This window comes from Athene noctua, chromosome 5 (assembly GCF_965140245.1).
Source record: "Athene noctua chromosome 5, bAthNoc1.hap1.1, whole genome shotgun sequence".
Lineage (NCBI taxonomy): Eukaryota > Metazoa > Chordata > Aves > Strigiformes > Strigidae > Athene > Athene noctua.
In genome coordinates, this window is record NC_134041.1 from 3,909,229 (window position 1) to 3,936,800 (window position 27,572).

Sequence of the window (27,572 nt, forward strand, 5' to 3'; positions counted from 1 at the left end):
CCTGAGGACAGATCAGATGCAGTCTGCATCACTGATGCTGGGACATACGATACTTATTTCATCTTCTAGGTAGTTCCAGGCAACAACTGTGTTTAGGGCATAAAAAATGCATAAAAAACACAAACTAGGATCTCCCTTAGACCATTTTCTCTGGCATTTCCAAGATATAATTCCAAACAGACTTTGAAAACAAACTCTTGTGGTCATCTGATCTATGCCTGAATGAGGCTTTCTGATGTGTAAGGCATAAATAAAAGTTTCTTAGTAAATATGGAGAAGAAGTTTTTTTTGCGTGCTGAGAATCTGCTAAGAAGAAAGCCCATGCCAGATTTAAGAAAAGGGTTGTTGATACAAGAGTTTGGACCAGTTGCCTGTGTGTGGTTGTTCCACAACCAGCAATGGGGAGAAACATGTAACTGTTAAGTTAGGGGTCACTGTCACTGGTCAGGGAAATACTCCAAAATAGGATCTCAGCTCCTCAGCTGCATAGAAATTACTCAGAAATTATTTTCAGACAGTCCCATAGATGGTGACATGAGAACAAGCAGCACTAGCCTGAGTAGTGTAGTGAGCAATCATGAGGCTGACTTTAATAGCATCTTTACTACCAAAGACGTGTCCAGCACTCTAACAGGGAGCTCTCTAGCTTACTGCAGGTTCATATAATATTATCAACTTCATGAGCCCCTGGAACTGTAAATATGTCTTTCAGTCATGCAGTGCAAGTGGTATTATTAATTCCTTAAGATTTTTGCCCTGAAAGTCTCATTTGGTTCCTGGGGTTTTCAAGGTGAAGACACACAAGAGCCTAGCAGAGCATGACCAGCAGCAGAACAGCCAGGGTGGAGATGGGGCAAGGGAAGGGGGATGACCACAGTATGAAAAGCCCCATCAGTCTTTCAGTGGAAAAGGGACCACAGAGCTCTATTCATTTTGCAGATGGGTGCAGTGCTGTTAGTTGCTCAGGACCACAACTGAAGCAGAGCTAATTGTCCCTTCAGATATCTCAGGAAGTGCAAGGAGTACAAACATGTACCTTGCCTGGGATTACTGTCCTCTAGGGACCAAACTAACTTGTAGAAATAGAAGTACCAGGAAGATCTAAGTAAAGAAACTAATAAGATACTCTAAATTTGCATCTTAAACATTTTTTTTCCATGCCACCCTGTAGAAATACAATAGAAACAGAATTGGCAAATACCATCCATATGCTACACTACAAAATGACTGACAGAGCACAATGTGAATATTACTCCTGGACTGAATCAAGAGAATGCATTAAAAAAACGCATAAGTGGAATACTGATATGCATTAACTCAATCTTCTCTTATTATGGAATTAAAAAACTTATACCTGTAATTATGGCTTGCCCCCATTACAAGCAGAGCTGCCACAGAACTGAACACGGGCCAGCTTTGTACATGAGTTCAAAGCCAGTGTGATGTTGCCTTATTTTCTTACTAACATCATCTTTATCCTCTCTTGCCCTTCTTCTCGGTTAACAAGAGTTATGTACTGAAAGTGCTGAGATAAAGTAATGGTAAGGAGGATACCGCAAAAGGTATTTGAAAAGCAGAAGTAATTTACTACATGTCTGCTTTGTTTTACTTCCTAAGCCTTCCTGTTGTGAAAGGAAATTCATCTTTTCTGGCAGACTCCAGCCTTTTTAGGCCTGAGAGCTCCCCGGGAGCTTTCGAGTGCAGGTAAATGGATGTGAGACTCAAGGAATACAAGGAACATGGAATTAATGTTGGGTTTTGCTTTGGCTGTCACATCTGACGTATAAGGAGGGTGCTCTATCCTTGCCTGCAAGAAGTATCTAGATGCAAAAAAACCCACAAGGCTGAGTCCTCCACTCATTACTATGGGTCTGAAATGCCAGGAATGGAAAGGTCACGTGGCTGCTGGGTGAAGGATGTAGGATCTACACCCAGCAAAGTTTCCATGTGAGACAGACGTCAGGGTGCTCCCACCCCAGGGCCCCAGGATGTAAAAGCGCAGAGGAAGGCCTGTGGATGGACAATAGGTGCAGCCCGTATTGTGAACGCAGCAGAGACCCCAAGAGTAGGCACAGGGGAAGCATCCACTGCCTAATCTAAATAGCACACAGAGTGGTTTTGTCCTCTTCTGTTCTCCTGCCAGTTTGCACATATGTTCTGAGTATACAGCCTGCCCTCCAAAGACCACTTACAGGGGCAATCACAGGGAAGCAAAGCAGGAAGAAAGTATCCAAAAAGGGAATTTGTTCAAGAGAAAAAAATGGAGACAGATGTAGAGTGACTAGTCACGGCTGGCGGTAAATAACCCTCTGCCTGGAGTGCTCTCTTTCTCTAAGAGGAGTTCACATATTCCATTTCATATTTCCTTTCTAGGAAGTCAAATCTTTGTTTTCCTGGCATTTGTTTTGGTTTTTTTTTTTTTTTTTTTTTCTTTCCCCTATATACTTTTTCCCTTTTGTACAGTCTAAAATTGTCTCCTCATTTTCCCTTTCTCTTCCATGTCGTGCTCCCTTTCAAGTGTGACATTTCTCCAGTCTCCCTCTCATGCAGATCTAATTTGCCTGCACTGTCCCAGGCAGCACCTTTCTCTGCAACCTTCTCCTAGTCTCCGTGCCACAAGCACTTCCCTCTGTCTCTACATGTGCATAAGCATACGGGTGCTTCACACCTGCTCCTGTGTTTGAGTCCCCACTTTTTCTCATGTGCACACCTCAGAATTAAGCAAATGCAACACACACAGACAGAATATTCATCCTCTTGCTCCCATAAACCTGTCAAGGCATATAGGCCAAGAAGCTATCTCTGCATAAATCTAAATCTCCTGTGAGGAAGCAATCTACTCAAAGGCAATAAAGCCAAAGGATATATTATTATCTTTGGTGTGGATCCTACTGGGCTGGGAGGTTGGCTGCTGGCTCCTCTCTGAACTTTCCTTCCCAGCCAGAACAGCCATCCCACAGACAAGTCTAAGCTTCCTTTCCTTGGTCTGATTTCCTCCTCCCGTTGTTTGGCTGGTAACCCAAAGGACAGGATTTAATTATGGAGTTTGGAAACCTGGCTTACACTGCTCTGCCAGCACAGGATAAAACTTCAGCCTGCCTTCCGAACCAGCATCATTCTGCACCGTTGATACCTGCATTATCCCACGCAGCATAAAATGAACCACATGGAAAAAATGCCAAGTCAAACAAAAAGATGGTTTTAGTCTTTAAACTTCTACTGTGAATTTCACTGAGAAAAAACAAAAATACTGAAGCTCGGAGATTACTGTATGTTAAAGCTGTGCCATCATTTTGACTGTAGATTAAATAAATGGGAAGGTCTTTTTCTGGAGAGGAGAGACATCGGAAAGGATGGATCTGAAACAGGTCCAGGCTCCAAAACTCCCCTCTCAGAGAGGAACGCTGCAGTCAGCCACCAGGTAATAGGGGATGTTAACATCATTTGTACGGCTTTCAGATGACCAATCTATTTTCTAGGCAGATGCCCCATTGAAGACTCACAAAAGGTTTTACACTTCTGGAGATAAAGCACCTATGTCAAATACAAAGGGCCAGATGTTAATACCAGCCCCAGGTGTGATATCTGAGGTAAGGCAGGGCACTGTGCACAGGCCACAGCAGGATGTGTCCTTCAGGGGGGAGCACCTTGTGCCAGCGACATGCCACTGTTGCCCTGGCATGGAAGGACACTTCAGTAGTGCTTTGTCCTTCACCACTGATGAGCTGGGGCTCTTTAGGTAATCCCTCTGCCAGCCGTGCTCTTGCAGTGACCCTGTTCTACAGAGAAGCTGAGGCAATGAATTCAGAGGACAGGCTGCTGGAAAGCCATGGCAGAAGTATTGGGGTGGGGCTGCGTGGATATAGCATAAAGATGGTTTGAAAGTGCATCCCACACAGGCAAGATAAAGCCCTTTTTTCTTCATAGCTGTGACAGTGATAGATAGCTTGGTGAATCTGAGCTATATCTGGTTGGTACCTGGCTTGAGTCCCTGATGTTGCAAGGTGATTTTCTGCCATTTTACAGGCAAGACTAAGCAGAATCTGGGATTTTTCTGTAGTAAGTGAGGAAGGTCACGAGGAAGGAAGAACCTTCTCTTCTCTGACTTGTTCTTGTCTTTCTGAGCACCTCTGGAAGTTTGACAGGGGCAGTTGTGCTTCTTCATGATGGGCACCTAGTGGTGCCAGGCGTGGTGGAGGTGTAATGCTCTAGGTACTTCTCTTGTCCAGCTCAGCAGCTCAGTGCCACCATCTAGTCAGGACTTGGATGAGACAGAGGTAGTGACCACATGTGGGCAAAACCACCAGAAGCGACAGCAAAATTAATAGCCAACCTCTGGCTATTGCACGAATGGAGAACATTTGTCATTAACAAAGAGTACCCCAAACTTTGGGGGGAGTTAACCCCCAGGCTGACAATGATGTAGAAGCAGTGACCCAGTCAGCTTTTAGGCATCTGTGTCTGCAGAGGAGGTTGTGATCTCTCCCTTTCAACGGGCGCTGAGGTTTTGTTCGTGTTTTTGCCGCTCCATGAGCAGGCTAGTTTAGTACAAGGTGAAGCTCTGCCTTACATCATCTGGAGCCTGGAGCTGATGGAGGAAACAGCCCCTGGTGTCTACCGAGCAGGACACCTCCCTGAAAACACCAGAGCCCTGGGGATGGCGGCGGCAAGGCAGTCACAGGGAGCCTGGCACTTGTCTGCCTGCAGGTCTACCCTCTCCTCCTGCCAAAGTGCCACATCTGCAGTCAATAAGGGCCCACAAGCTGGCTCCTCCTCATTAGAGGAGAGAGGGCAGCTGGCAGGGGATCCTCCGAGGGCTCCCAGGCGCGGGAATCAGTCCCCTCCCAGTCTGGAATAGCCCAAATTTGGTGACTTTCTGGGCATGCTGTAAAGGACAGCTGTTTGACAGGGTCTCCAGAGAAAGCTGTGGGTATGTTTCCTACATGATGAAGGATATAGGTGGCTGGCCAAGTGCCCACAGAACTGATTTTAATGCTGTTCAGGTTGAATTTACTTTTCTGTGCTCTACAGTTCATTATACACAGTGCCCTGGACAAGCATGTGTTGTTTCAAAACAAAACAAAAACATACTACTTTAAATCCAAATAAACAAGAAAGAAAAAAAAGTACATATTGCGAAAGATCCTTTGGGCTGTTTAGAGGGCCTTCTCATATTCTGGGAGGCTGAAGAAGAAAGCCCTGCTTGCCTTCATCTAACAAATAAGACTTCTGTTATTTTTATTGTCGATAAATACTTGATTATTTAGCCGTAAGCAAAATTGAGGCATTAGCTTCACCTATGCATGTAGCACTGACCCAGAAAAATATCTGCAATAGTATTAAGCACCCAGATGATCTGAGGATAAGTGATCAATGGACAGTAAAGTATGTAACATAACATAACCCAAAAGATGGTCAACAAGAAAGATTACACACAAAAATTGAGAGGCAGAAGAGCTGCTTCCTAAACCTTATGAAGTGTAACGTCCAGTGATATCTATGCTGATATGAAGCCTCCAATCACACTTTATAGTATTACAGATTAATAAAACAAGTCCTTCTGTAAAACTCTTAAAAGTCATTGCTAAGTGAGCATGTAAGTGTTGCATAATGCTTGAAAAGTCCTTCCACCTTATATACGTTTAGGAATATCTATTTAAACAGTATAACTGTAGGGCACAGCCCAGACAGTTACTGCTTTTTGCGAAGTGATTGTCACCACTACCCCAGAATTGAATCTGGACACTTTGACAGAAAAAGACCACCTCTATTTTGCTGCATTATTTAAATACTTCAGATATTTGGCCAAAATACAGAAATGACACACTACAGAAACATTCACAGCTGCAGGAGCAATAAAACCACTAGAATATTTTCATTAGACTGACGTTTTCTCAGAAGTTACAAGATGTTTAGAACTGATCACCTTTCTATACAGCATTCAGTATATTCTGATAACAAAACAGAGCAACTGGAGGTCACGTTCTCGGGCTCCTGAAAGCCGTGGCTTACCTGGCTCCACTTCATGCCATCCACTTGACTGGCTGCCACTTCCCGGAGAGCGCCCTTGGCTTGTATAAAACGGCTCCTCACCAGGACTGTCCATCTCATCCTCCACAGATTTGAGACGTTTTGTAGAGCTGAGAAAGTAAAAACACATAATAAATACCGTATGTATGGAAAGGAACAAAGGCACTTCTGTTGGGACATATCTTGCTAGCCTTGCTTGAGACTAACTTGCTTATGGAAACTATGACAGATTTAGGGCCTTGAGAAGGGGAAGGTATGATGGCACAGCCATCCTGCCTGCCCAACCTCCCGGCATCCACTTTTTGATTCTCATTTGCTTCCTTGCCAATGACTAAGCTTCTTTCTGTGAGATACAAAACAGCCTATCACAGAGTCCAGGCTGAACCCCTAAACACGCATTAGTTTAACTAGAAGATAGTTCAACATTTAGGCTTTCACAGATCAAAAAGCAGGACGTTTTTCAAAGCACACAGAGATAAATAAAAAGGCTAGAATTTAATTTGTATTGCGTGATTTTTGCAACTTGAATGAATATGGTAATGTCACACAAGACTTATTTCAACTGCCAGATTTTTCCACAGCTTATACTGAAAGACAAATTGTTTATCAGTTCAAATTTGTATTTTCAATCTTTTGACCGTAGCCATTAAATTAACCCAGACTTCAGTCCTATAACAAGAAGCGTAGACAAGTGAATGATGGAAGAATCCATCCTGGGTTTAAATGTTCATGTTCTCCTACAGTTATAAGCATTTTACTCTGCAACTCTACACCGCCAAGCATAAAAAGCCCCCAACTATCTCTGGCCAGGGTCCGTACTAGAGGATTCCCTTGTGATATATCACACCTCCTGAAGCAAAGGCTCAAGAGACAGAAGAGCTCTTTCAGTGGTCTCTGGTGGCCCCTGACTCAGACTCCAGTATTTTTGCAGGGAGAGGATCCCAAAGCCAAAGACACTTAGCTTGGCTCTATTTTCTATAATGAGTTGCACAGATTGCGTGGGGACGTTACCGAGAATTTCTCTTCTAAGTACTTTTCCAAGGCTGGGTCAGCTCACTTTTTTCACCAAATCTGTATTCTATTAAGGCTTAAGGCGTTCAAGAACACGGTCCTCTGTATAGAGGGAACATATTTAACAGACATAAAATATTCCACTGCAATTTCTATTGGTTTAAAACTTGCAGCCTCTCCGCAGCTCCCCACCCAAAGCCCTGCACAGGTAGGAGCTGGCGGGTATGCAAAATCAGTTTGTGAGAAACAGGAAGAATAAGTCTTGTGGTATGCGTGGAATGCAGGTTTGGCCATTCCTTAATTTAGAGAATTGTTATGTGTCAATAGGGGAAATTGTGTGCATACAATATAATTACCGCCTGATAATTCTGCTGAGTCTGTGTATTTAAGGAATATTTTTTTTTCCTGACTGGGAACAGCCTAATGAGAGGAAAACAAACATATTACCAAGTTATTAACTACCCATGCTGTTTATAATTAGCTCCTTATCAGTGGTAGCTATTTGCTGAAGAATAGAAGAGCAACAACTGAGCTCTTAAGTAACATTAATAACCTCACTTTTTTGCTTCTGGTCTCACAAGTAAATTCTACCTGAGAATGGTGCTAATGATGAACACTGTAGGGTGTGCAGTTTACAAGCAAAAAAGAAAGAGCACAAAGTTTTTAATTGATGTGTAATGGGAACTGTAGTCACCAAGCTTCATCATGTGCGCACTAAATGCAAGATGTAGAATGTTCTTCCAACGACTACAAACTTAAGAATTTTTTGCTAAGAACCTCTCTTTAAAGATTTTTTTAAAAATAAAACCAGCTATATTCAAACTATAGAGACTTTCTACATGTATATTTGCTTATGGCAAAGCTGGTGGCACTGCAGACTGAGATAAAAATGTAAAAGAACCCTGGGCTGGAGTTAAGACTTTCTTGTCATGTCTTTGAAATAAGTGATCTATTTTGGCTGTTGGGGAAAAAAAAAATCAATCTGTTTCCTTAAGAGTGTTCAAGACTACGAGAGTGACTAGGCTTGTTTATAAATCTAATCTTACGGATGGTTGCAGTGAAAGGTGAAAAATAAAAAATATCCTTGTTAGATAGTCAGCATCTAAGCCAAAATCAAAATCAGACCATGTAGTCATCTACATTAACAATTCAGTTTTCCAAAGGCTGTGTCACAAATTTCTAAATATTGGATGAAAACCAGAATGCATTATAGGCCAAGGTCCTAAAAGATGTTAGTCTCATAGGTAACACTCTTTACAATAAAGAGTGCCTGTAAGTCTATCTTAAGACTTTTCTGCTAGGACAAAGTGGCACATCTCGATAGGCTCCAAATTCTCTTCTGCCACAAGTGAAAGTCCAACAATTCCAGTGGAACTTCTCCTGATACACCGAGACACAAGCCAGAAGTTACACAAGTCAATGCAGAAGTTTTTCTTTGAAGCTTGTAAGTATGAAAAGAACTTTAACAGCAATCCAGTTAAACATTCAGCTCTGAATCTGAAACAGCTCCACATCTTGAGGCCCCCAAACAGCTTGTCAGAGAATTTAATGGTTAGTTTCCCAGATGAGTAACGATGCTGGCCTGGGTTTCCAAGTAACCTGGTAGTAGGCAGAGATTAAATTACCTGGTAGAGGATGTGCTAGGTAAAGACCTCCTCATTGCTCCTGGGCTCATGCTGTAGTATGAAGAACTTTCCAAATCTGAGAGGGAGAAATTAGGGCCTGTTCCTGCAGCTATCGGTGCTGGGGAAACAAAAGAGATTGCAGTCAGTAAGACATGTGAATAAGGCATGAATTGCACTTCAAAATCACTTTCTTCTTCCTCCTGAGTGTGTTTAGTTTCACGATGAGAACAGGTGGGACGTGGAAATTAGGAAATGCTAATGGTAACTGGCATTGCAATCAAGAAGATGTAAATTTTATCAAGAATACAATGCTCCATGACATAAAATCTTTTTTACATTCCTCCAAAGGCATTATTATTTTATTTATTTTTTTAAAAAAATAAACAATTATGGCAAGACTTTCTTTAAGTGCTGCTTTTCTATTAATATCATTCTAACATTTAATGAAACTTGTTGCTTTTGCTTTTAGGACAACACCGTATCTATTGGCATAGTTACAAATACAGCCTGTAGTGTGCTTGGCATAATCTATAAGCAGTATAGGCAGGGAAATACACACCTCAGGACCTTTGGTATATACGTGATGTACATCCACAAGCACAGAAGTTACAAATGCTCCTTGGAGAAAGCACAAAAGCAGATGAGAAACCTGAGTTCTTCTCTGCCTGCAAACATCTGAGTTTTTCTTTGGCCTCCCCTCCAGCTAAATCAGAGCCAGAGACATATGACTCTCAAAACCTTTTTATCCAGCCGTTAGCTTCCACCGTTCACCTCTCATTACCTTATCCAGCACCTACGTTTTATTGTAAGGGATATGAATACCTTTAAATTCCCTGTCTTAGAGCCTTGGTTTTATAGTAAAACATTATGAATTCCTACACACCCTGAAGTTTGCAGGGCACAATCCTATGAACTCCATGTGTCATGTTCTTCTTGGAACAGAAAAGGAATGGAGCAGTTTAATGTTAAAGTCAACAGATAACGCATTTCACACACACAAAAAAAGCCACTATACAGCAAATGGTACCATATCCCCTGTCGCTGTTCCAGTGCTATTTACAGGACAATACAACTTTGGGAGCTGACAATTACTGATCATGATTTTCTCTCACATTTCAGAGGCATCTGAAAAAGGACGTACTGCACAATAAAATGCACAAGCTTGGCCTGGAACGTATTGTCTGAGAGCCCTGATTCACAGCAACAAAGGCGAAGCAGTCTCAATGCCACACAGGGATGCTGAGCCAAGTTTAATCTTTGGTCTGAGAATCTGGCCCATTTTCAAACATGAAAAAATCTTTCACTCCGACGGGGCAGGAGTGAGGAAATGAAGACAGGATAGCTCCTATCACCCAGCTAACATGTCTGGGCTGAAACGCAGGCTTCTGGGAGTGCTGCCATTGACTGTAACGGGGCCAGTATTTCACCCCAAGTCTTAAGGAGCTCACAATGTCAGATTTGACAGAGGAATAATGTAGCTTTGCAGCTGTCTCATCATCCCCACAAGACAATTAGTTGTTGTTTGGCAAGGATCTTTTAAGAACGTCATTGAGACAGAAAGGGAACAGCCTGGATAGCCACGGACTTTTAAAAGCATGGGACGGAAAATACACAACACCATTAAAACTTGAGAAAATCTGGAATGATCATTAAAGGGAATGAAGTTGGGAAGTAATTTATGACAAGAACACTCAAGTCCTTTGTTATCTTCTCCTAACTATCATATGCTTCCTGCACACTGGGTATATGAGAGGGTGTGTTAACAGAAAGAAAGAAAAATTAAGCGTAGTAAAATTAACTCATTTTATCAATTTGTGCTTTCTGTAACAGTTTCCTGACAGCAGCTACAAGAGGCTGTAAAACTGATGAATTTGCATGGAAAAAGAAACCGGTGTAAGTAATTTGTGTAAAAGGTAACACGGACATGGACTGCTATAATTCAGACACCCTGCAGATAGCAGACTGCTGCAGTGTGAGCAGTTATGGGTTAGAAAAATGACCACACTGCAGTCAGTCTGACTTGAATGGAAATCAATCATAAAGGTACTCTCTGCAGCATCTACTCCAGTTTTCAGCAACTTCCTTGCCAAACAGATTTGTGCTCTGTGCGTGTAAACCCTTTGCTGATCAATTCCTCTGCACCCTCTGCCTACCAAAGCCTAACTTAACAGGTTAAGCATACTATTTTCCAAACCGGAACATAAATAAGCAAACACTAAATTAAAGTACCATTTCCTTCTGAGGCACGATGAATTTCCTTGGCATTGCAAGATTGATGAAACAGTTTTATTCCAAACAGATACGGAAGAAAAACTGGTATCTGGATAACGTTTCTCTCCTTTCTCTCCTCCCCGTCCCCCCATTTATCGCTCTCTCCCCAAATCTTGGATATTTCTGTTCCAACACTTGAACTGGCCCTATAGGAAAATGAAATGTATCTCCAGAGCAGGGGTGGGGTAGGAACGATGTATTGCTAATGTTGTGTAAACTCAGCACAGAGTAGAGCTAATCACAGAGTAATTTCCGCCCGGGTAGCAAACGTGAAGGATGCTTTGTTTGTCACCGTGCCACGTTCAAGAGCCTCTTTGCGGCCTGAGGGTTGAAGAAAACCCACCTCTAATATACACCAACATATGTAAGCAGCAGAGGTTAAAGTGCCTGGCTGGCCTACGGCAGCAAGTACCTCAAACCCCTTGGAGGTCCTTACAGAGAGGCCACAACCAGCTCAAGGTCTCTGGCCCTAGAAGTGCTGTGGCAAACATCACACGGGGCTAAGCTGTTCTGAAATCCCTTCTCACCAAGTATTCCGTGTCCGTCTTGCAGCAAAGGGCAGTTGTACCTTTGCTCACAGTTACCCCATTTGCTGTCATAAAACACAGCAACGTGGCAACGTGCAGAGCCCACCCTGAGACTGTCAGGAAGAAGTTAATGTTTTTCATCCGCGTGGCGGAAGGTCGCTTCCTCTTCCTGGCTGGAATTTGGTTGAAGTTGTGTGTGCTTTCTGTCTCTGCTTCAGCCACACCTCACACCTCCTGCGCTGGGCTTCGGCTGGGGGGAGCTCGCTGCCTGGCTTCTGCCCCCTCTAGCCACCCTCGAGTTTTGCAGCGCAACGTGCCGGAAGAGTGGGCACGGTGCTGCCAGCCCAGCCAGGAGGCATCCGAGCCTGCTCCAAATGGCTTTTCACACCTTGCACAGGCCCAGAAAGCTGATGGGAAGGGAACACTTGCATTTATTTGCAGGACTCCCCGCAAGGGCTGCAAGGGTTCAAAGTGGTGCCAAACTGTGGCAGAACTCTGTATAAATTAAACCTCTTCATTGTAGCATCTGAAAATCCACCACGCAACCTCCCTCCACCCTTGTTCCTATCCCCGAGGAACATGCTGTCGTCCCATACGAAGCAGCGGCGTGGTTGGGAAGCTCCATTCCCGCACAGTTGGCTGTTACACACTGCAGCCTGCAGAAACTCTGGGCAATGACATTAAAACCAGGCCATTCCCCCCTCCAGAAATGCTCTGCAGCGAAGTGACCTTCTGATAGCTCAGGAACATCTCCCAAACAGGAAAGGATGTCAGAAATTACAGTTACGAGTCAAAACAATAGTCTCCACCTATGTGCCAGCATCAAGATGTCATCTGAGCCAGGGCTCCGACCTGGCGGGGGCGAGGAGGAAGGACCCCTCTTCCCCTAACACCCAGCCCGCTGATGTGCACAGGCTTTCTAAGCAAACAGACTGATGCTGGCATTCAGCTGTGGAATCACAAAACAAAAATCCCTGTGCAGATGGGACGTGTTTCACTCGCTCTGAGAGGCAGGAGGAGTTAGTTTGCCCCAAAGGAGGAGGAGGAGGAGGAGGAAGGTGGGCACCTCTGCATCTCTGCACTGTGCTGCTCCAGGGGACATGGGGCAGTGTCAGCCCTGCTGCCAGCCTGCTCTCCACTGCCAGCTTGTTAGCTCAGATCTTCACCCGAAATGTCAAGAAAAATAACAGAGAAATTAACAAAAAGCCCTCTGACTTAACCCAATTGGAATATTTATTTTGAAAAATTTATTGAATTATAGAACAGGAAACCCACTAAATAAAACCAGCCAGGCTGGCATTTGTCTTCCTTGGACTACAGCACTCTCTTTTAGTCATGTTAATATTTAATTTATATTTTTTTCCATTTTTACGTATTTATTTTCACAAAGGGGCTGGGATGTGACTAAGATCATTACATGTGTAACACTGCAGCAAAGTGATAATGTGTTTAAGGTTAAATGGGAGAAACATGACATTTGACTAATAAACTTTTTCCTGTGTTGTGACTCCATAAACAAAGGGAAACACACTGCGCTGCTGCTGCTGAGAGGAAAGGGGAGCTGGGTGGTTAGCTTTTTTTTTTTTTTTTTTGCAAGGCCTTTGTTTCCTACACACTATATCGTTAGATTCAAAGAGGTTTTGCCGAATACAACAGATATGAAATGTGTGATGTTCATTTTAAAATTACAAGTACAGCCTGCTATTGACCATCTAATTATGCTGAGTTCCATTTATAAACATAGCTAACCACTAAGTTTATAGAGACTTTTTGTGCTGCTTTAATAGGATATTGATCGAGAGCAAGGTTTGAGTGGACTGCCATTGAATTGTGTAATGGCATACAAAAGGCAAGGTCACGGCAACTGTTCACTCTATGCCTGCAGTCTATTTTTTATTATAATCTTTTTTTCTTCCTCACATACCCAAGCCCACACAGTGTGTTTTGGATAGCAGTGCTTTGCTAAGGAATATAGAGTATCTTTTTAAATGTTAATTTTCATGCTGCTGACTTTAACTACCTTCACTACTGTAATGCTTAGTATAGCAGAAAACATACAGGCTGCTGTTTAGAGAGAACTGTAGTATTATACTCTGGCTTTCACACACGTGCTCTGCGTGGAGGAGAGCCTCTTCTCCTCTCCTGGGCTACAAGAAGGCAGCAGCATCCTCCCTGCCCCTTGCAGCCACCTGCCTGGCCCAGACCTGCGACGGGACCGGGGGCACCCCACACTTTGCCGTAGGCACCCATCCATGTTGGGGTTTGTAGACTTTCCCTGCAGTTTGTTTGGGCTGTACCTGCCCACTGGATGAAAGACATGAGGAAGCTGCGTTTCCTCCGTTGCATCCACGCCTGGAGTGGCAGCAATCACTTTCATTTCTAGCCCGACGGCAAGGACAGCTTCAGCCTCTGCCTCCATTGCTAAAGCCTCGGTGCTGCAGGATCCTGAGCTTTTCAAAATGCCTTGGCCACAGAAGCACCTCTTACCTGTGGAGTTAGTGTAACTGTCTCAGGGATAATGAGCTGACAATTTTTGTGTTTATACAGGAGCAGTCAGCAGCTGCATGTATACTTGGGTGCTTGTGGTTTCACTGGCTCATTAGAAGGATTAAAAGTCACCCCACTTGCCCCGTACACCTCCCTACTGCACACAGCTAACATCTTAAAACTCAAAGCGTGGCATTTTCAGTCCAGGGCGCAGTCAGAATTCCCTTGTTTATCAGCATGAAGAATGATGTCATTTTGACAAATAACACAGCACAAAACAAATATGTTTGATTTGGCTCTAGCGAATGTTCATAAATCCTAAATCTTTCTTCACATCCTGGGCAGTGCAGTTTATCTGGCTGCTTGAAGGACCTCCAAGGGAGGAGATCTTCCCAGCAGCTCTCTGCACAAGAGCACGTGGTGCAGACTCGAAGCCAAGAGGGGAACAGAGTTCCCCATGCCTCTGTCCCTGCTCCAGCCTGCCACGGTCCCCCAGCCCCTGCCAAGCAAACGGGACTGTACGCTTGGCAGTGGCTTGGCACCACAGCCACCCCTCTGCCGGCACCCTTTGCATCCTCCAGTGCCCTGCAGATAGCTGCACACAGTGAGGGAAATATTTTCCTAACAAGGGTAGAGAGGGAAAAGGTTTTGCTTGTCCAACAGCTGGCTGTCAGTTCACAAAACCCGAACATCTCCCAACGCTTCTGCTTCTGAGCCTTCTGCTGTCAGCCCAAACCTCTCTAGAGATGGAAAAATGAAGTTTCTGTTATCTGAAGGGGTGTCCCCAGCATCTGGGGTGACGCACAACACTTAGAAAGGAGCTCACACCCTTTGCCTACTGATAGTGTGAGAGAACTGACAGCATGGTCTGCAACATCCACATCAGATGGGGCGGAGAGGGGTCTATCTGTTTTTCAGATGAACATTTATGATTAGTTTCCCTATTTGACTAGGCTCTGCAAGATTCAGTAGCTAGGTAGCATCTCGAAAGAAAACAGGCATCTGCAGGACTAAAGAAAGCAAGTTTCTGTTACCAAAACAGTCTAGACTTGTTCAATAGCTCACAGAAACTGTGATGATCAGCACTGATAGGTAAGATAGATAATGATAACAGCTGACCTTTCGCTTGATTAATTCATTCCCCAAATTTGCATGACAGTGACAACTGCCTATTACTTGGGACTCCTTGTCATGTGGGCCTCTGGGAACTTTACTAAATAAACCTGGCCCATAATTTCTACGGACAATATTTCATGGGATTAATTTTAGATAACAGCAGCCACAGGCTGGTTAAAACTGTGGGAAATCACTTATTTCTATCATCATAGTATCAAAAACAAGCGTGGAAAGAAAAATGACAGTGGACGTGCACACAGATGACCTCTTTGTGAAGCAAACACAGAGCACACTCAGGAAGAGAGCAGAGACTAAACATGAGGGCCCACGATGGATAGGCAGGCTTGCTCCTTCTCTAGCCATGGTGGCTTCTGAAGGAGCGATGACTTTTTAGAAAGTAAAAACAAGAGAATAGGCCGAGGACATTTTGATTACTCAAGCTGCAGATGGTTAATAGCTGCCGGTGAGTCTGGATGATGGCTGTTCATAAGCTGAGCTCCCCAGCATGAAAGTAACCCACTAACTGGGACTGGTCTCAAACCAAGACACAGGAACACACAGACAACCCAGCAAGGGTTATCTTGGAAAGAACACTCTTTAAAAGACCTTGCCTGCCAATGTAGACAAATATGCAGCAATTACTTCGTTGCTCTGTTATGTTAAATAATTCTTTGAATGAGAGCATGTGAATTCATACTGACTTCGCTGGGAATTTGTTGCTAGACTCTACACTAAACATATCCTACTGGGTAGCCATGGCGTATCAGGCTGTGGGCTTCTCAGACCTCATAAAGTAAACAAGGTTACGGCTGGTCAGTACATGTCTGGGGCATCTCCAAGGAAAATCCAGGGTGCTATCAAAAGCAGTGTAGCAAAATAAGTTGCTGGCACTCTTCCCTCTGAGTCAGTTCTGAAGTGATATCCCGATATGCTTTGGGGACACTATTTTTGGTAGAGGTGCTGGCTTCTAGACAGGATATAAAACTGATGTCTTGACCTCCCAGGATTATTAAAGAGGCCATGAAAAAGAGTGCAAACCCCTGTGTATGGAACAGATAAAAGCTGAACCTTTTTTTTTTTTTTTTTTTTCTGCCAACCAACACTTTCTTTCTTATTTCTGACAAAGTTCATGCCCGTGCAGGTGCCCCATCCTTGGAGGTGGTGCACTTCAACGGCAAGCAGAGGGAACATCTCTGACACAGTTCATAGTTTGCAAAACATGCTGAAGGCTTTCTGATACACAGCCTTTTAGTTCAGTTACAATAAAACATCACAAAAAATTAATAAGCATGAAACATGACACTCAAGAGGTCAATGCCAGACTCCCAGGGAGGCTGGGACTGGGGCTGGCTGGGGAGGCTCAGGTCCTGGTTGGGAGCACTTTTCTAGCAGCCCTGTCCTGTGCACACATGAAGCACGGCTGACAGAGTCCAGAGGCAGTTCTGCTGTGTAGGGCTCCCACAGCGAAGATAAGATTGTGGTGAAGTGGGATGCCTTGCAGAGTGGGAGGGTGAATCCTCTGGGCTTGAAAAGCCTTACACTGTCACACTGAAATAACGTGACATAACACGGAGACATTCAAAGACTGGGGATAACTTGGTTTTGTCCACCACGGCTGCAGGTACCAGCAAGGCAGTGTGCACAGTACAGTAAATTTGATGTCAAAGTCCCTATTTAAGCACTTCAGTAAGTGAACTGATTTGCAAATGTGCTGAGTACTCAGCAGCTCCTCCTGATTTCTAAGTCCTCTTAACTTTGCCCTTCTTACAAAATTCCCACCCGTCATCAAGGAAAAAAATATCAGGAGAAATGTCTGCCTCAAACTTTTTCTCTCTGTCTCTTTCTCCAGCACATATAACTCTGACATTCATGTGTCTCCCACTTACTTGCCATGCTTTCCCTGTAGCATCCTATTTTTGAATACAAAGCCAATTTACTAGCTAGTGCAAGTCTTTCCGAAAGAGGAAATAAAACAGGAAAATCCTTACAGAAACTCTGTGTTCTGTCTGAAAACCACAGATTGCCTGCTAGGTTTGTGCCAGTTAGATTCCAGCCCCAGAAGGACTTAAACTACATGCTCAGAGCCAATACACAAACAAATATTCCTGCTATCTAGGAGCAGAACCATTTTTATCGCTGGCAGTGCTGAAGAGATTGGTTACAAACGCTCAGGTTGTAAAGGTGCACGTAGTTGAGCCGTTCACCTGGAGCAGTGGTAATTGGTGACAATGGGATGTTACTGCATAGTTGTACATTCGCTGCAGAAAAGACCCCCAAAGGACTAGTACCTGCCACCCTGGCTCACCAGCAGTCTCTCTGCAAGAGACTCCATACTCTCTCCTTGGACTATCTGGATTATGTCATAGCAAAATACAATCAATGCACCTTTGATCAATGGAACAGGGTGGTGACAGGTACTCTTAATTCACTGTTGTTAGTGAGTATTGACAAGCCTGTAATGATCATGCTGCAGCGTGTCATTCATGCTGGGGGTATTAGCATTCTTTAAAGGTCAAAAAACAAATCCTTCTAGAAGGCAGAATACCATACAGTTAATGGAAAATGCAGGCCTTGCGAAGTCAAGATGTATGCCTCTGCACCGCTGAGATTATCAGAGCTGAAGTTGGTACGGTTGTTGGCATTACGAACAAGCTCGTGGGTCTGCAGGTGTACACACACATGTGGACATGGCATGGATGGACACCACTCGCAAAAGCGGCGTAAGAAAATTTCCAGGTTTATGTGCACAGATCGTGTCGTTTTTAGAGGTCTGGTTAAAATACAGTCCTTGAATCCTGCAAGGGGTAAGCTGGTCTTTGTAGGCATTGATCTACACTCTGATACAGAGTCTGCCCATTTTCAGCTGGGTACCAGACGAGCTTATCAACTTGCACATGCAAGTTTGCAGAATTAAAATTTTTTTATTTATTTTTTAAATTTACTTTAAAATTAAGCTCTTTTATTTTCCCACATTAAAAGATGTGGCACATAAACACTGTTCACTGGCAAGAATCAGGGAGAAGAGACTCTCAATTTCAAGACACTGTTTCTGAATTGAGGAAGGGGCACGGTAAGAATCAAAGGAAAAAAACTGGGATTTCAGAAACCACATAAACCGGCCACAAAATGATACTTACTTTGTGAGACTCTTACTAGCTCAGTCACACTGAAAACACCTGATGTGACAAAACTGTCCTGGAAGCCCAAATGTCCTACAAAACAAACACAGTGAGAGAACTGCGATTAGCTTTAAGCATTTAATGACAGTATTCTCAAATACTTTACTTTCATTTAGACTTAAAATGTGACATCTAATTTCCCACTTAGCAGTAATTATTGTTTATGTAGGTGGGTAACTAGTCATACAGCTATGTAGGCTGCTTTGTGGTTTCTATCTAGAGGTTAGGAAAGCTAACATGACACATCAGCAGGGAGATTTTTACATGTTAAAGCATCTCAACAGGAAATCTGAAACAAAAGAGGACTATTTTAATAAACGGTTACCTTGGATGACCCCTAATGACTTCACAATTGAAATGAAAATACTGTACCTAGGAAACAGACAGGACAGCTAAGTTCCATAATCGTTTTAAACATTATTCTCTAAAGAAACATCTGATCAGGATTATCTACCCATTCATTCAAACAAAACAAGATTTAAAGATGTACTCTTCATTTTTCTAAGGTTACACTAGGGAAATCTTAAAATAGCAGCTGGTTCAAAAAAATTACATGAATGCCTTTCCCACCCCCCAAAATAATAATAAAAAAATTATAACATTTAAAACTAGCTTTCGAAAAGAAAAATAAATCTCTGCATAAGAAAAGTGTTAACTTTGAGCTTTGGAGTGTCTTTAGGAACCAGGGCATACGCTTCCACGCTCGCTTTCCCTTGTGCAAGGAATGCCTCTACACTTGGTATCAAAATGTTATTACACTTTACATAACAGTATTTTCCTTCTTCTCTGAAAACATGCCTACCACCAAATGTTCATTTAATTTTCACGGGTATGATCAATTACAAAAGGAGCAGTTTCGGGCTGCAGCCCAGTGTCAGTGTGGGGAGCGGGATACAGCAGTTCACGCCGCACGTATCTGGACTTCAATTAGAGGTCTGCAGTTAGTCGGCCAGACTGACCTCTTGCTTTTGAAATCAGGGTCAAAGGAGAAATCTCAGGATAAAGAGATTATTAAAAGAACTGTAAAGTCCTACTTGTCCACAGGATAAGTGGCATACCTTTTTAGGTTGTCCTACTTAGAGTCACTGATTCCGGTGCACGCACACGTATATTATTGAATGTTTTGCAGGGGCACCATCTGCTCCGTTGTTAATTGTTTGTCAGATTCAGTACAATTTCCCTACGTTCCGTATATTCTACTGGACCCCATGCTCATCCTGGCAATACCTGGGTACCTTTCTCTAACGACCAGAGCAATAGGACTAATGCAAGCTGGACGTTTGTTCTCCTGGCTTTCTTTTGGGGTTGTTTAAAAAACCCAACATATCCTGTTGCCACTTCTAACTGCAGCACGGGAAATAAAAGAAACACCTCTTGTGTGCAGGACTACGGTGGGTGACGTGTCAGGGAAAGGTTTGCGAGAGATCTGGAGGGAGGTCAGCCCTTCATTTCCAGCCAAGATCTCAGCAAATTCTGCTCCTGCACAGAAGAACTTTCCCACTTCTGTGAGCATCCCACAGTGCCAGATGAACGCAGTCGCTAAGCTAACAGACTTGAGACAAGTTTCTACATCAGGCATGTTTTTATACTTCAGCAATAATGATGAGTTTTCAAACTGTGTATATGTATATCTTTGGGCATCCTTGTGTATGTGTGTATACATATGTATTATGTACACAAACATATAAATATACACAAATCTGTCATGCTCCAGCTGTAGATAAATGTACTATAAAATATTGAAATTGATGCTGAAATTCAACACAAACAAATTCCTCAATCTGCAAACAAGGTTTTTATTTACATCAAGAGAATAAATTTTTCTCTACTTCAAATGAAAAAATGTTCTTACAAGCTTTTATTTTTCCTTATTTTCAACTTCAAAATAGCTTTCAGATAATTGTAAATGCTTTTGCCTGATCTACTTTGTATTTTACCATAATAAAGGTGATGACTACATCATTCTGCTTTTTAGAAATGGTTGATGGCCGTACACGATGTTTGTTCATTGACAATTTCCCAAGTATTTTTAATATGAAGACCTACTTTTCATATGCTGCAGCAGACCTGCCTATTGAATTAAATGATCTGTGAATTAAAAATAATTCTCTTAGGTCTTCACTGAAACCACTCATGTGCCTAAAATTAAGCATATGCTTAAGTGCCTTGCTGGATCAGGGCCAGGATGCTTACTACTCCGCAGAGCCCTTCGTAGGGAAGCCAGTCTATGCTGTATAACTTCTCATACTGTGCTCATCATGGCAGTATCTGAGCAACTTCCAGAAGTGCATTCAGCAATGCTACAAACATCTGTCACGTGTTGGATTTTTTTTCACAGTGCACCATACTGGCTCTGCTCTGGTGTCCACTTCCACCTGCATCTCTCAGGAAGGTTCCTATCGCACTAAGAGTGAAGGTGAAATTTAAATATGGAAGTAAAAACCAAATCAGAGCTACGGTAGGACATTGGGCTGATTTTTTTAAGGGAAAGTGTAGGGCGCTTTGTAATCACCCAGTGAAAACATGTTTGTTGCACAGCTAACCGTGTTACCTCAACGCAGCAAACACAGGTAAAACCAGACATTAAAATGCCGTAGGATGGTTTAAAATACATTCTATCTCTCAGGGTTCTGCAGGGCATGAGAAAAGTTGAATAAGGTAGCTTGGGCCTGGTAATTTCATGATTCTTATTTTGCTGGGTATACTTGAAATGTCCACTTCTGTAGGAACATTTCTTATGCGTGTACATGTAATAGTAATCATTAAACAACAGCACGTCAACGAGAGTGATTAGATTTTCATCCTTCAATACCGAAAATAAACATTTCACAAATGAAAGGTGAATTTCACAATTCTCCAATTTGTTATTTACTTATAAACATTAGGAAATCGGGGGCTCGTCTCGCCAATCATTAATAATAACTTGATACCCATAAAAGCAATGCCCTTGGCTTAGAGTTGTATCTTGAACTCATTTCGACGCACGGTTGGTCTGAATTCACAGTTCAGTAGAACTCCAGGAAAGTTTAAAGGTTTGCGTGGCTGGTTCAGATTGCAAAATCCAGGCCTAAGACTAGCTTTTGCTGAGCTGTGGTAACAGTGCAACAAGAAAATGAGAGAAACGGGACAAAGAAGCCAGACATGTAAAAGAAGAATGCCTGGGAAATAGCAGGATCGACAGAATATGTGAAGTAAACATTTTGCGTGTATTAAGAGGGGTCAAAATGCAAAAATATGTCAATTTGGCTGTTCCACTTAGTTCTGAATGAGAAAAAAAATAGGTAAAGCCAAGCAATTATATATGCAGATGTTAGCATTAACGAGCTCCTTTACTGAAGAGATGATTAAACATCTTGAAAGCTTGCAAGATTTACTTTTTATACGGCACTTCACTGTAATACATGTACTGCGATACTTTTGCTAAATATCCCAAAGATAGGACATTGAAATTGCTGTATATGATCGGGTTATCTCTGCAGCTTTGTGCAACAGTCACATTTTGGTAGTAAAGCAGGTGTTCAAAATGAGGATGAGAGAATTTTTACTCACTTTATAAAAAAACTAACACAGCTCATTCACTGAAATTCTGGGTATAAATTAAGACACCTGGCTAGCCAAGGCAGGCCCTGACTCAGCAAAGCAGTTAGAGCACGTGCTTAATTTTAATCACATGCTTGACTAAAGCACATGCTTATTTGTCCTGCCAAATAAAGATGGGCTGACAAAGTTAAGCAGGTATTTAAATATACTTTTGAACCATTCCTTCAACCCAAGTCTAGGTGCAGCTAGGAGTTTGCTCATTGCTCAAGACCTCACTTTGGCTCATGAGGATGATCGTTTTCCCCCTGAGGGGTAAAAAAACCCCAGGCTAATAGGACCAAATTGAATAAAACAGATCAGGATACTAACTAACAAATAACATGCCATTACCCAATCACACCTTCGGTGTAGCGTACAAACGCGATGCAACACTATTATAACAAGTACCACATCTTTCCATAACTTGATGGCTTCTTTAATTGGGGAGAAAATTCATAATGTGATTTACATATTCTTCTTTTAGATCCCAGTAAAGAAGCCAGAAGAAAAGGCTTGTATTGCTAGAGCCTAATTCTGATCTCACAGAAGTTTTAAACAAGTCTTTCTACACTGATCAAATAGAGTTTCACCTAATTTTCTCCTAATTTACACTGGCAGAGGAGAAATCAGGATTAGGACTTGTTGTCTAATGCTATTTGTTTTGAATTATTAAGCAAACATTCCTATTTCAATGAGTAAACGTGTACAAAGGCAACTAACCTTCGTCCTAAAATCTAGTTTACAGGGAGAGTATTGTCTGCTTTCCCAATTAATGCTGTAAAAAGGAGTCTCAGACATTGAGCTACCAATCAAGAGCTTGTGTTGTAGCTTGAGAAAATCATGACTGATGCAATTACTTTTATGTAGAAAGTCTGAATATGGTCTATAGGTTAAAGTTCATCGGGTTATTGTTCCTTAATTGAATATCAGAAGATGTTTTCAAGGTGCTTGAGGTATTATTGTTATTTAATTAGCAGGCTTCCTTGTGTAATCCAACAGTATTATTTTTATTATAACATAGTTAGATTGCAGCATAAATATACAAGGTATTTTCTAAACAGAGATACAGCTGGTTTCCTGAAATCCAAGCTTAAATAAAACTGGGAAAGAGTTACTCCTTTGAAGATGAAAAAGTCCAAATCCAGTTATTTCTCTTCCACTACAGTCCAAGTGACAATGCATTAAGCTTTGAAGAACAGCTTTTTGGGAGACTTTGATTCCTTTTCAGTGTTTTGAAATTACACAAGTCGCCAAACTAGCACTGAAGCCGTTTCTAAAGCCTTTTTCATGTTCAGCATCTCACTATACATAGCCATCTTAAAACCTTAAAATAGTAATAATCAATTAGGGTCTCAAGCCTATTATCTTAACCAAATGCCTGATTAAAAGAAAAGCCCTCTCTGCTCAAAGTGCAACTTGATTCCTTTTGGGTTTATCCTCTATCTAGATAATCCCATGTTTCACAAACAATGTGGAGCAATAATATTGATTAGAAAATTAATGTCTGTATCACACAGCACATGCAGGCCTTGAGAGAGGGGATGTTATCAGAGAGAACCTGGATCACCCCGAGGACTCCCAGAAGATTAGCTGTTCCACGGCTGCACTGGCTGAGGCGGATGGGAGTGACAGAGTTAGTCCTAATCTGTGTTCTCCAGCAAAAAGGAAAGGGCACCGCTTAATTGGAAGGTGAGTTTATTAAGCCTGGGCTGACCCAGCCGTGGCAGCGCCACGACTGCATTCCCTCCCAGAAATACATCCCTGTGCACAGACACAGGGGCCCGCAGGCAGCCTGGCACGGTGGCCGTGTGCCACGTGTGCACCCAGGGAGGACGGGGCACCTCGCTTCTGGGCAGCGTCCACCTCCAAGGCAAGGGTGGGGGGCCGGGGGGGAGCACCCTGGGCTGAGACCAGCCACTGCCCAAGCACTTGGACCTGCTCGCCCTGCCCGGGGCACCAGCAGTATCTCTCTCTCACCAAGAGATACTTGGTCACTATCTCATGCTGGAAATGGAAAGCTAGATCCATGGGGCCAAACCGTGCACGCTAACTTCCTATGTATAAAAAAAAAAAAAAAAAAGTGGAGATCAACAAGACCGTCTATCCCAGCCACAATACTCTGTCCAAGAGAATGTCTCTCCCATTCAGATGGACGACAGCACGAGGGATCTCTGTACACAGGCCTGAATATTGCACGTAGCTGTAACAAAATCTGCATTTAGCAACAGACCCCAAATACCGATCTCTGGAGCTGGCACGATGGCCTCATTTTAATTTCTTTTTACAAAATGCATTCCTCAAATTTGTAAATGATAACCCTTTAATGATAAATTACACCACATTTTTAATTCATGGACTTTTTACAGAAGAGTTAAGCAAGATATTGTATGTTAAAGGTGATACGGAAATCTCTCTTGTTCCCAACAAATGCTCCCGCTTCTATTTCAGCTTGTTATTTCCAATTTAATTTTAATGCCACAGCAATAGCTCACCTTGGACAAATTACAGATTTTCTTATGAAATAACTGCTGGGCCACATGTCACATATGCTGTTATTCTCTCCAACTCGCCTACCTGCCTTTGGCTGAGGTTTTAAGAAGCACCAGAACATTCTTTGTGGCCCATAGCAGGATGGATTAGACCGTCCAGGGCATGTCGTGTTAGTACAATAGAGGAACACTTTTAAGACTTTAAAGTCATGTAATACAATTCTAGGCTGGATCTTTCTTGTTAAAAAAAGTAGAATGGGAGTGATTGAAAGAGAAAAGGGCCAATATTTGACAACAGAAATCAGCATAACCTCCTAACAGCGGCAGTCATGGATGACTGCCCTTTGACCCGGGGAGATTATGTGGGATTTCAATGACAACAGCTGGAAGTGAGCATGTGAGAATAGAGAACACAGATCTGAGGCCTCCTACAAAAGACTGCACAATCCCTGCCCAGATCTGAGTGTTGATTAGAAATTGTTTCCTGGTCCTGGCTTAATAGAGTGTGATAATGAAAGTTTTGTTAACCCTTCACAATATGCAAAACCATTGGTAAATGATTTGCCTTTTTTGGTTTTTAGCTAAAAAGTCAGTATCTAGCAGGCAGTAAAATTGTGAAGCGCTGCTAGTTTCCGTGGGGGCACTTCTGATACCAGCTCTGTTTCCATATGGTTTGTATACTGACGGTGGCCATCAGGAATCAACATCTGAAGGTGCTGGGAGGTGGCTCGGAGAAAGGACTCTCATCCCTTCGCTAGGGAATCCACTCCACCCGTCACGGTGGCTGTTCTCCAGAAGTGAATCAGAAGAGAAACACACATGTAATGTCTCACTGTGCGTTGCCTTTTGTACTCATGGCATTTTAGAATCTTTAATAAATAACAATGCACAATTATTATTTCAATATGTGCGATACTGAGCTCCAGACTCTGGGTCACAAATTAATAAACGTGGACCAGAGCAAACGTGGCATCAGGCTGGCTGTGTCACCAACAGCTCAATCCTCCACTGATCCACAGCAGCGTCAGCTCTTAGGAGATTCAGCTCATTTTATATTTAAGTGCAGAGATAGTGGAATTAATGGCAACTTATTACCGTTAATGAACCGATCATAGATTGGAATCAATCATGTCAGGTTTTGTCCAAGTGGAGGGCACACAGATAGTTCCTTTCTCTTGAAGACAAAGGTCTTCTTGAAACATTGAAAGCCCTTCAAGTTCATGCTAAAGACCTTGTGCAATGGAAACCATTCCCAGATCAAAGATGTCTGCTGTGGTTTTTAATTTCTGATGACTTCTAACATTGCGGGGTACTTTCTGGTACTCATGTGGGTGAGAAATCAGTTAAATACAGTTTTTTGATATAATGATAAAAATTTAGAATCTCTCTCCCTACCATATAACCAACTCGATAAATAATTGCACTAATACTGATAGGGGCCTATAGCCTGCAAAACAACAGATGTCTTAAATTAGCATATTTCTGTTTCAGGTCCTCCATCCAAAAAGCAAATATTAAAGAAAAGAAGAAAAATCATTATAAATGGTCATACTCATTTGGCAGCTTATAAAATAATGTGCCTCCTCAAAAGCCTTTCGAAGTAAATGAGATGAAATCTACCCTAGGATAATAATTCTGGAACATTTATGGCATCCAACAATAAAAAAGAGTAATAAAAGGAAAAGCCTGCCTCCCTGAAAACAATAATATGAAGGAGTTATTTATCTTCGTATTTTCATATCAACCCTGGTTACAAGAGCAACGACAGCTGTGATCTCCAAGGTGTGTGGTGATACTGCCAGCTCGGCTTCGCAGTTTGAAGCATGACTCAGTGTCCAAACGAGCCCGGAGAAACCACCCGGTTTCCCTGAGCTTCCCGGGGCTGCTGGTGGCATGTCCTGCTCCCCGGGCTGTCAGCAACGGGCACCCACCCACCCTCGCACCCTTCCAGGCGAATGATAAATGCAGGCACTGGAGGGGGGTATGGGAGGGTGGGTACTGCCACCCTCATCCCTTTTCTTCTAAAAGGCCTCTCTAAAATGAAAGCCCTTGATGTCATAAGCTAGTCCCCGTATTGACCTCAGGATCCCCCCGAGAGCTGAAAAACTTCTTAAAGAGAATAATGCAAGGATGATTTCTTTTCAGCTGGTCATTTTTTGATGTCAGCATCATATTTCTGGTACAGCCTGAAAACATCAGTTTGTACGACTCATTTGTCTGAGGCTGACTGCGGACTCTCCTTCATCTGTCCCAGCTCCTCTTACTCCTCATCAAGTACCAACTGAAATTTTGCCTCCTGAATTTTGTCCACTGACTTCTAGGAAGCTGCTGGCAGAAGTAAGGGCTTGTAGGAGCCGACGCCAGGGCTGCAGGCTGTAAGCACCACCCGTAGCCACGTTCTGGTCTTCACACCAATGGAGCGTGCCTCAGTGCACGCAGAGTTTACTTGGGTTTACACTGCTTCAAATTAGAATGTAGCTACAGTATTAATGCCATAAATATTATTGTTGATGCTGTGTGAAGAACATCAGTGTGAAAATAAATGTAAGGATATTTAAAAACTGGTGTGGAATACTTAGGTATTCAGACTAATCACGGACTGCAATAAGCACATTTGTTTCAAATCCTGTTTATAGCACTGCAGCCCCTCCCTCCTTTAAATCTTCCTCTTAACCATAGTGATGTTTATTGAATACCTGTCATTTCTCCAGCAGCATGTGCCAACAGCGGCTCACCAGTGCCAGGCTGCATGAAAACCCTTCTGTCTCCTATTCTCCAAGGGGCTCCCTTAGATCAACTACTCACCATACCCAATACACTGAAACCCATAAATTTGCAGATACTGCAGTCAAAATTCTTAACAGGAAAGTGCACCCATTTTGCCCAGTGTAGCATACTGAAATATCACATGGTGAGAAGCATTTCTCACCATGTGTAAACTGTCAATTTGATTTGAAATTAAAATTTTTGATTAACATGAGCATTTCTGAGCCTCCCGCTGGCAGCAGCCCTATTGCTGAAAAGTGACATGATTTGTGACACACATGCTGTACAGAAGCCCCATGCCAGCAATTGTTAAACCCATTTTCATTCTGCTTTAATACGGTATGACACTCAGGAAAATAATTTTAATATTTAGGAGGAAGAGGGTAAGGGCTTAAGGACTGAAGTCCTTTATGGGTGTAAAGCAGGATTAGAGCAGCACGAAAAAATGGCACGGAGGTCTCCCCGTCTCACAAGTCATGTCTCTTTTCAGCA

The 27,572-nt window shown here is 42.7% G+C and overlaps 1 protein-coding gene across 13 annotated transcripts in view; it reads right to left on the bottom strand.

Annotated features, from left to right (window-relative positions):
• NFIA (nuclear factor I A) overlaps positions 1 to 27,572 on the bottom strand; it is a 358,382-nt gene that overhangs the window by 73,559 nt on the left and 257,251 nt on the right. For all 13 annotated transcript variants that reach the window (XM_074906089.1, XM_074906098.1, XM_074906088.1 and 10 more), the window contains 3 exons: positions 18,205 to 18,279; positions 8,667 to 8,784; positions 6,013 to 6,140 (listed from right to left, as the gene is read on the bottom strand). In XM_074906089.1, the coding sequence (XP_074762190.1) occupies positions 6,013 to 6,140; positions 8,667 to 8,784; positions 18,205 to 18,279 (321 nt within the window). The remainder of the gene's footprint in view (positions 1 to 6,012; positions 6,141 to 8,666; positions 8,785 to 18,204; positions 18,280 to 27,572) is intronic.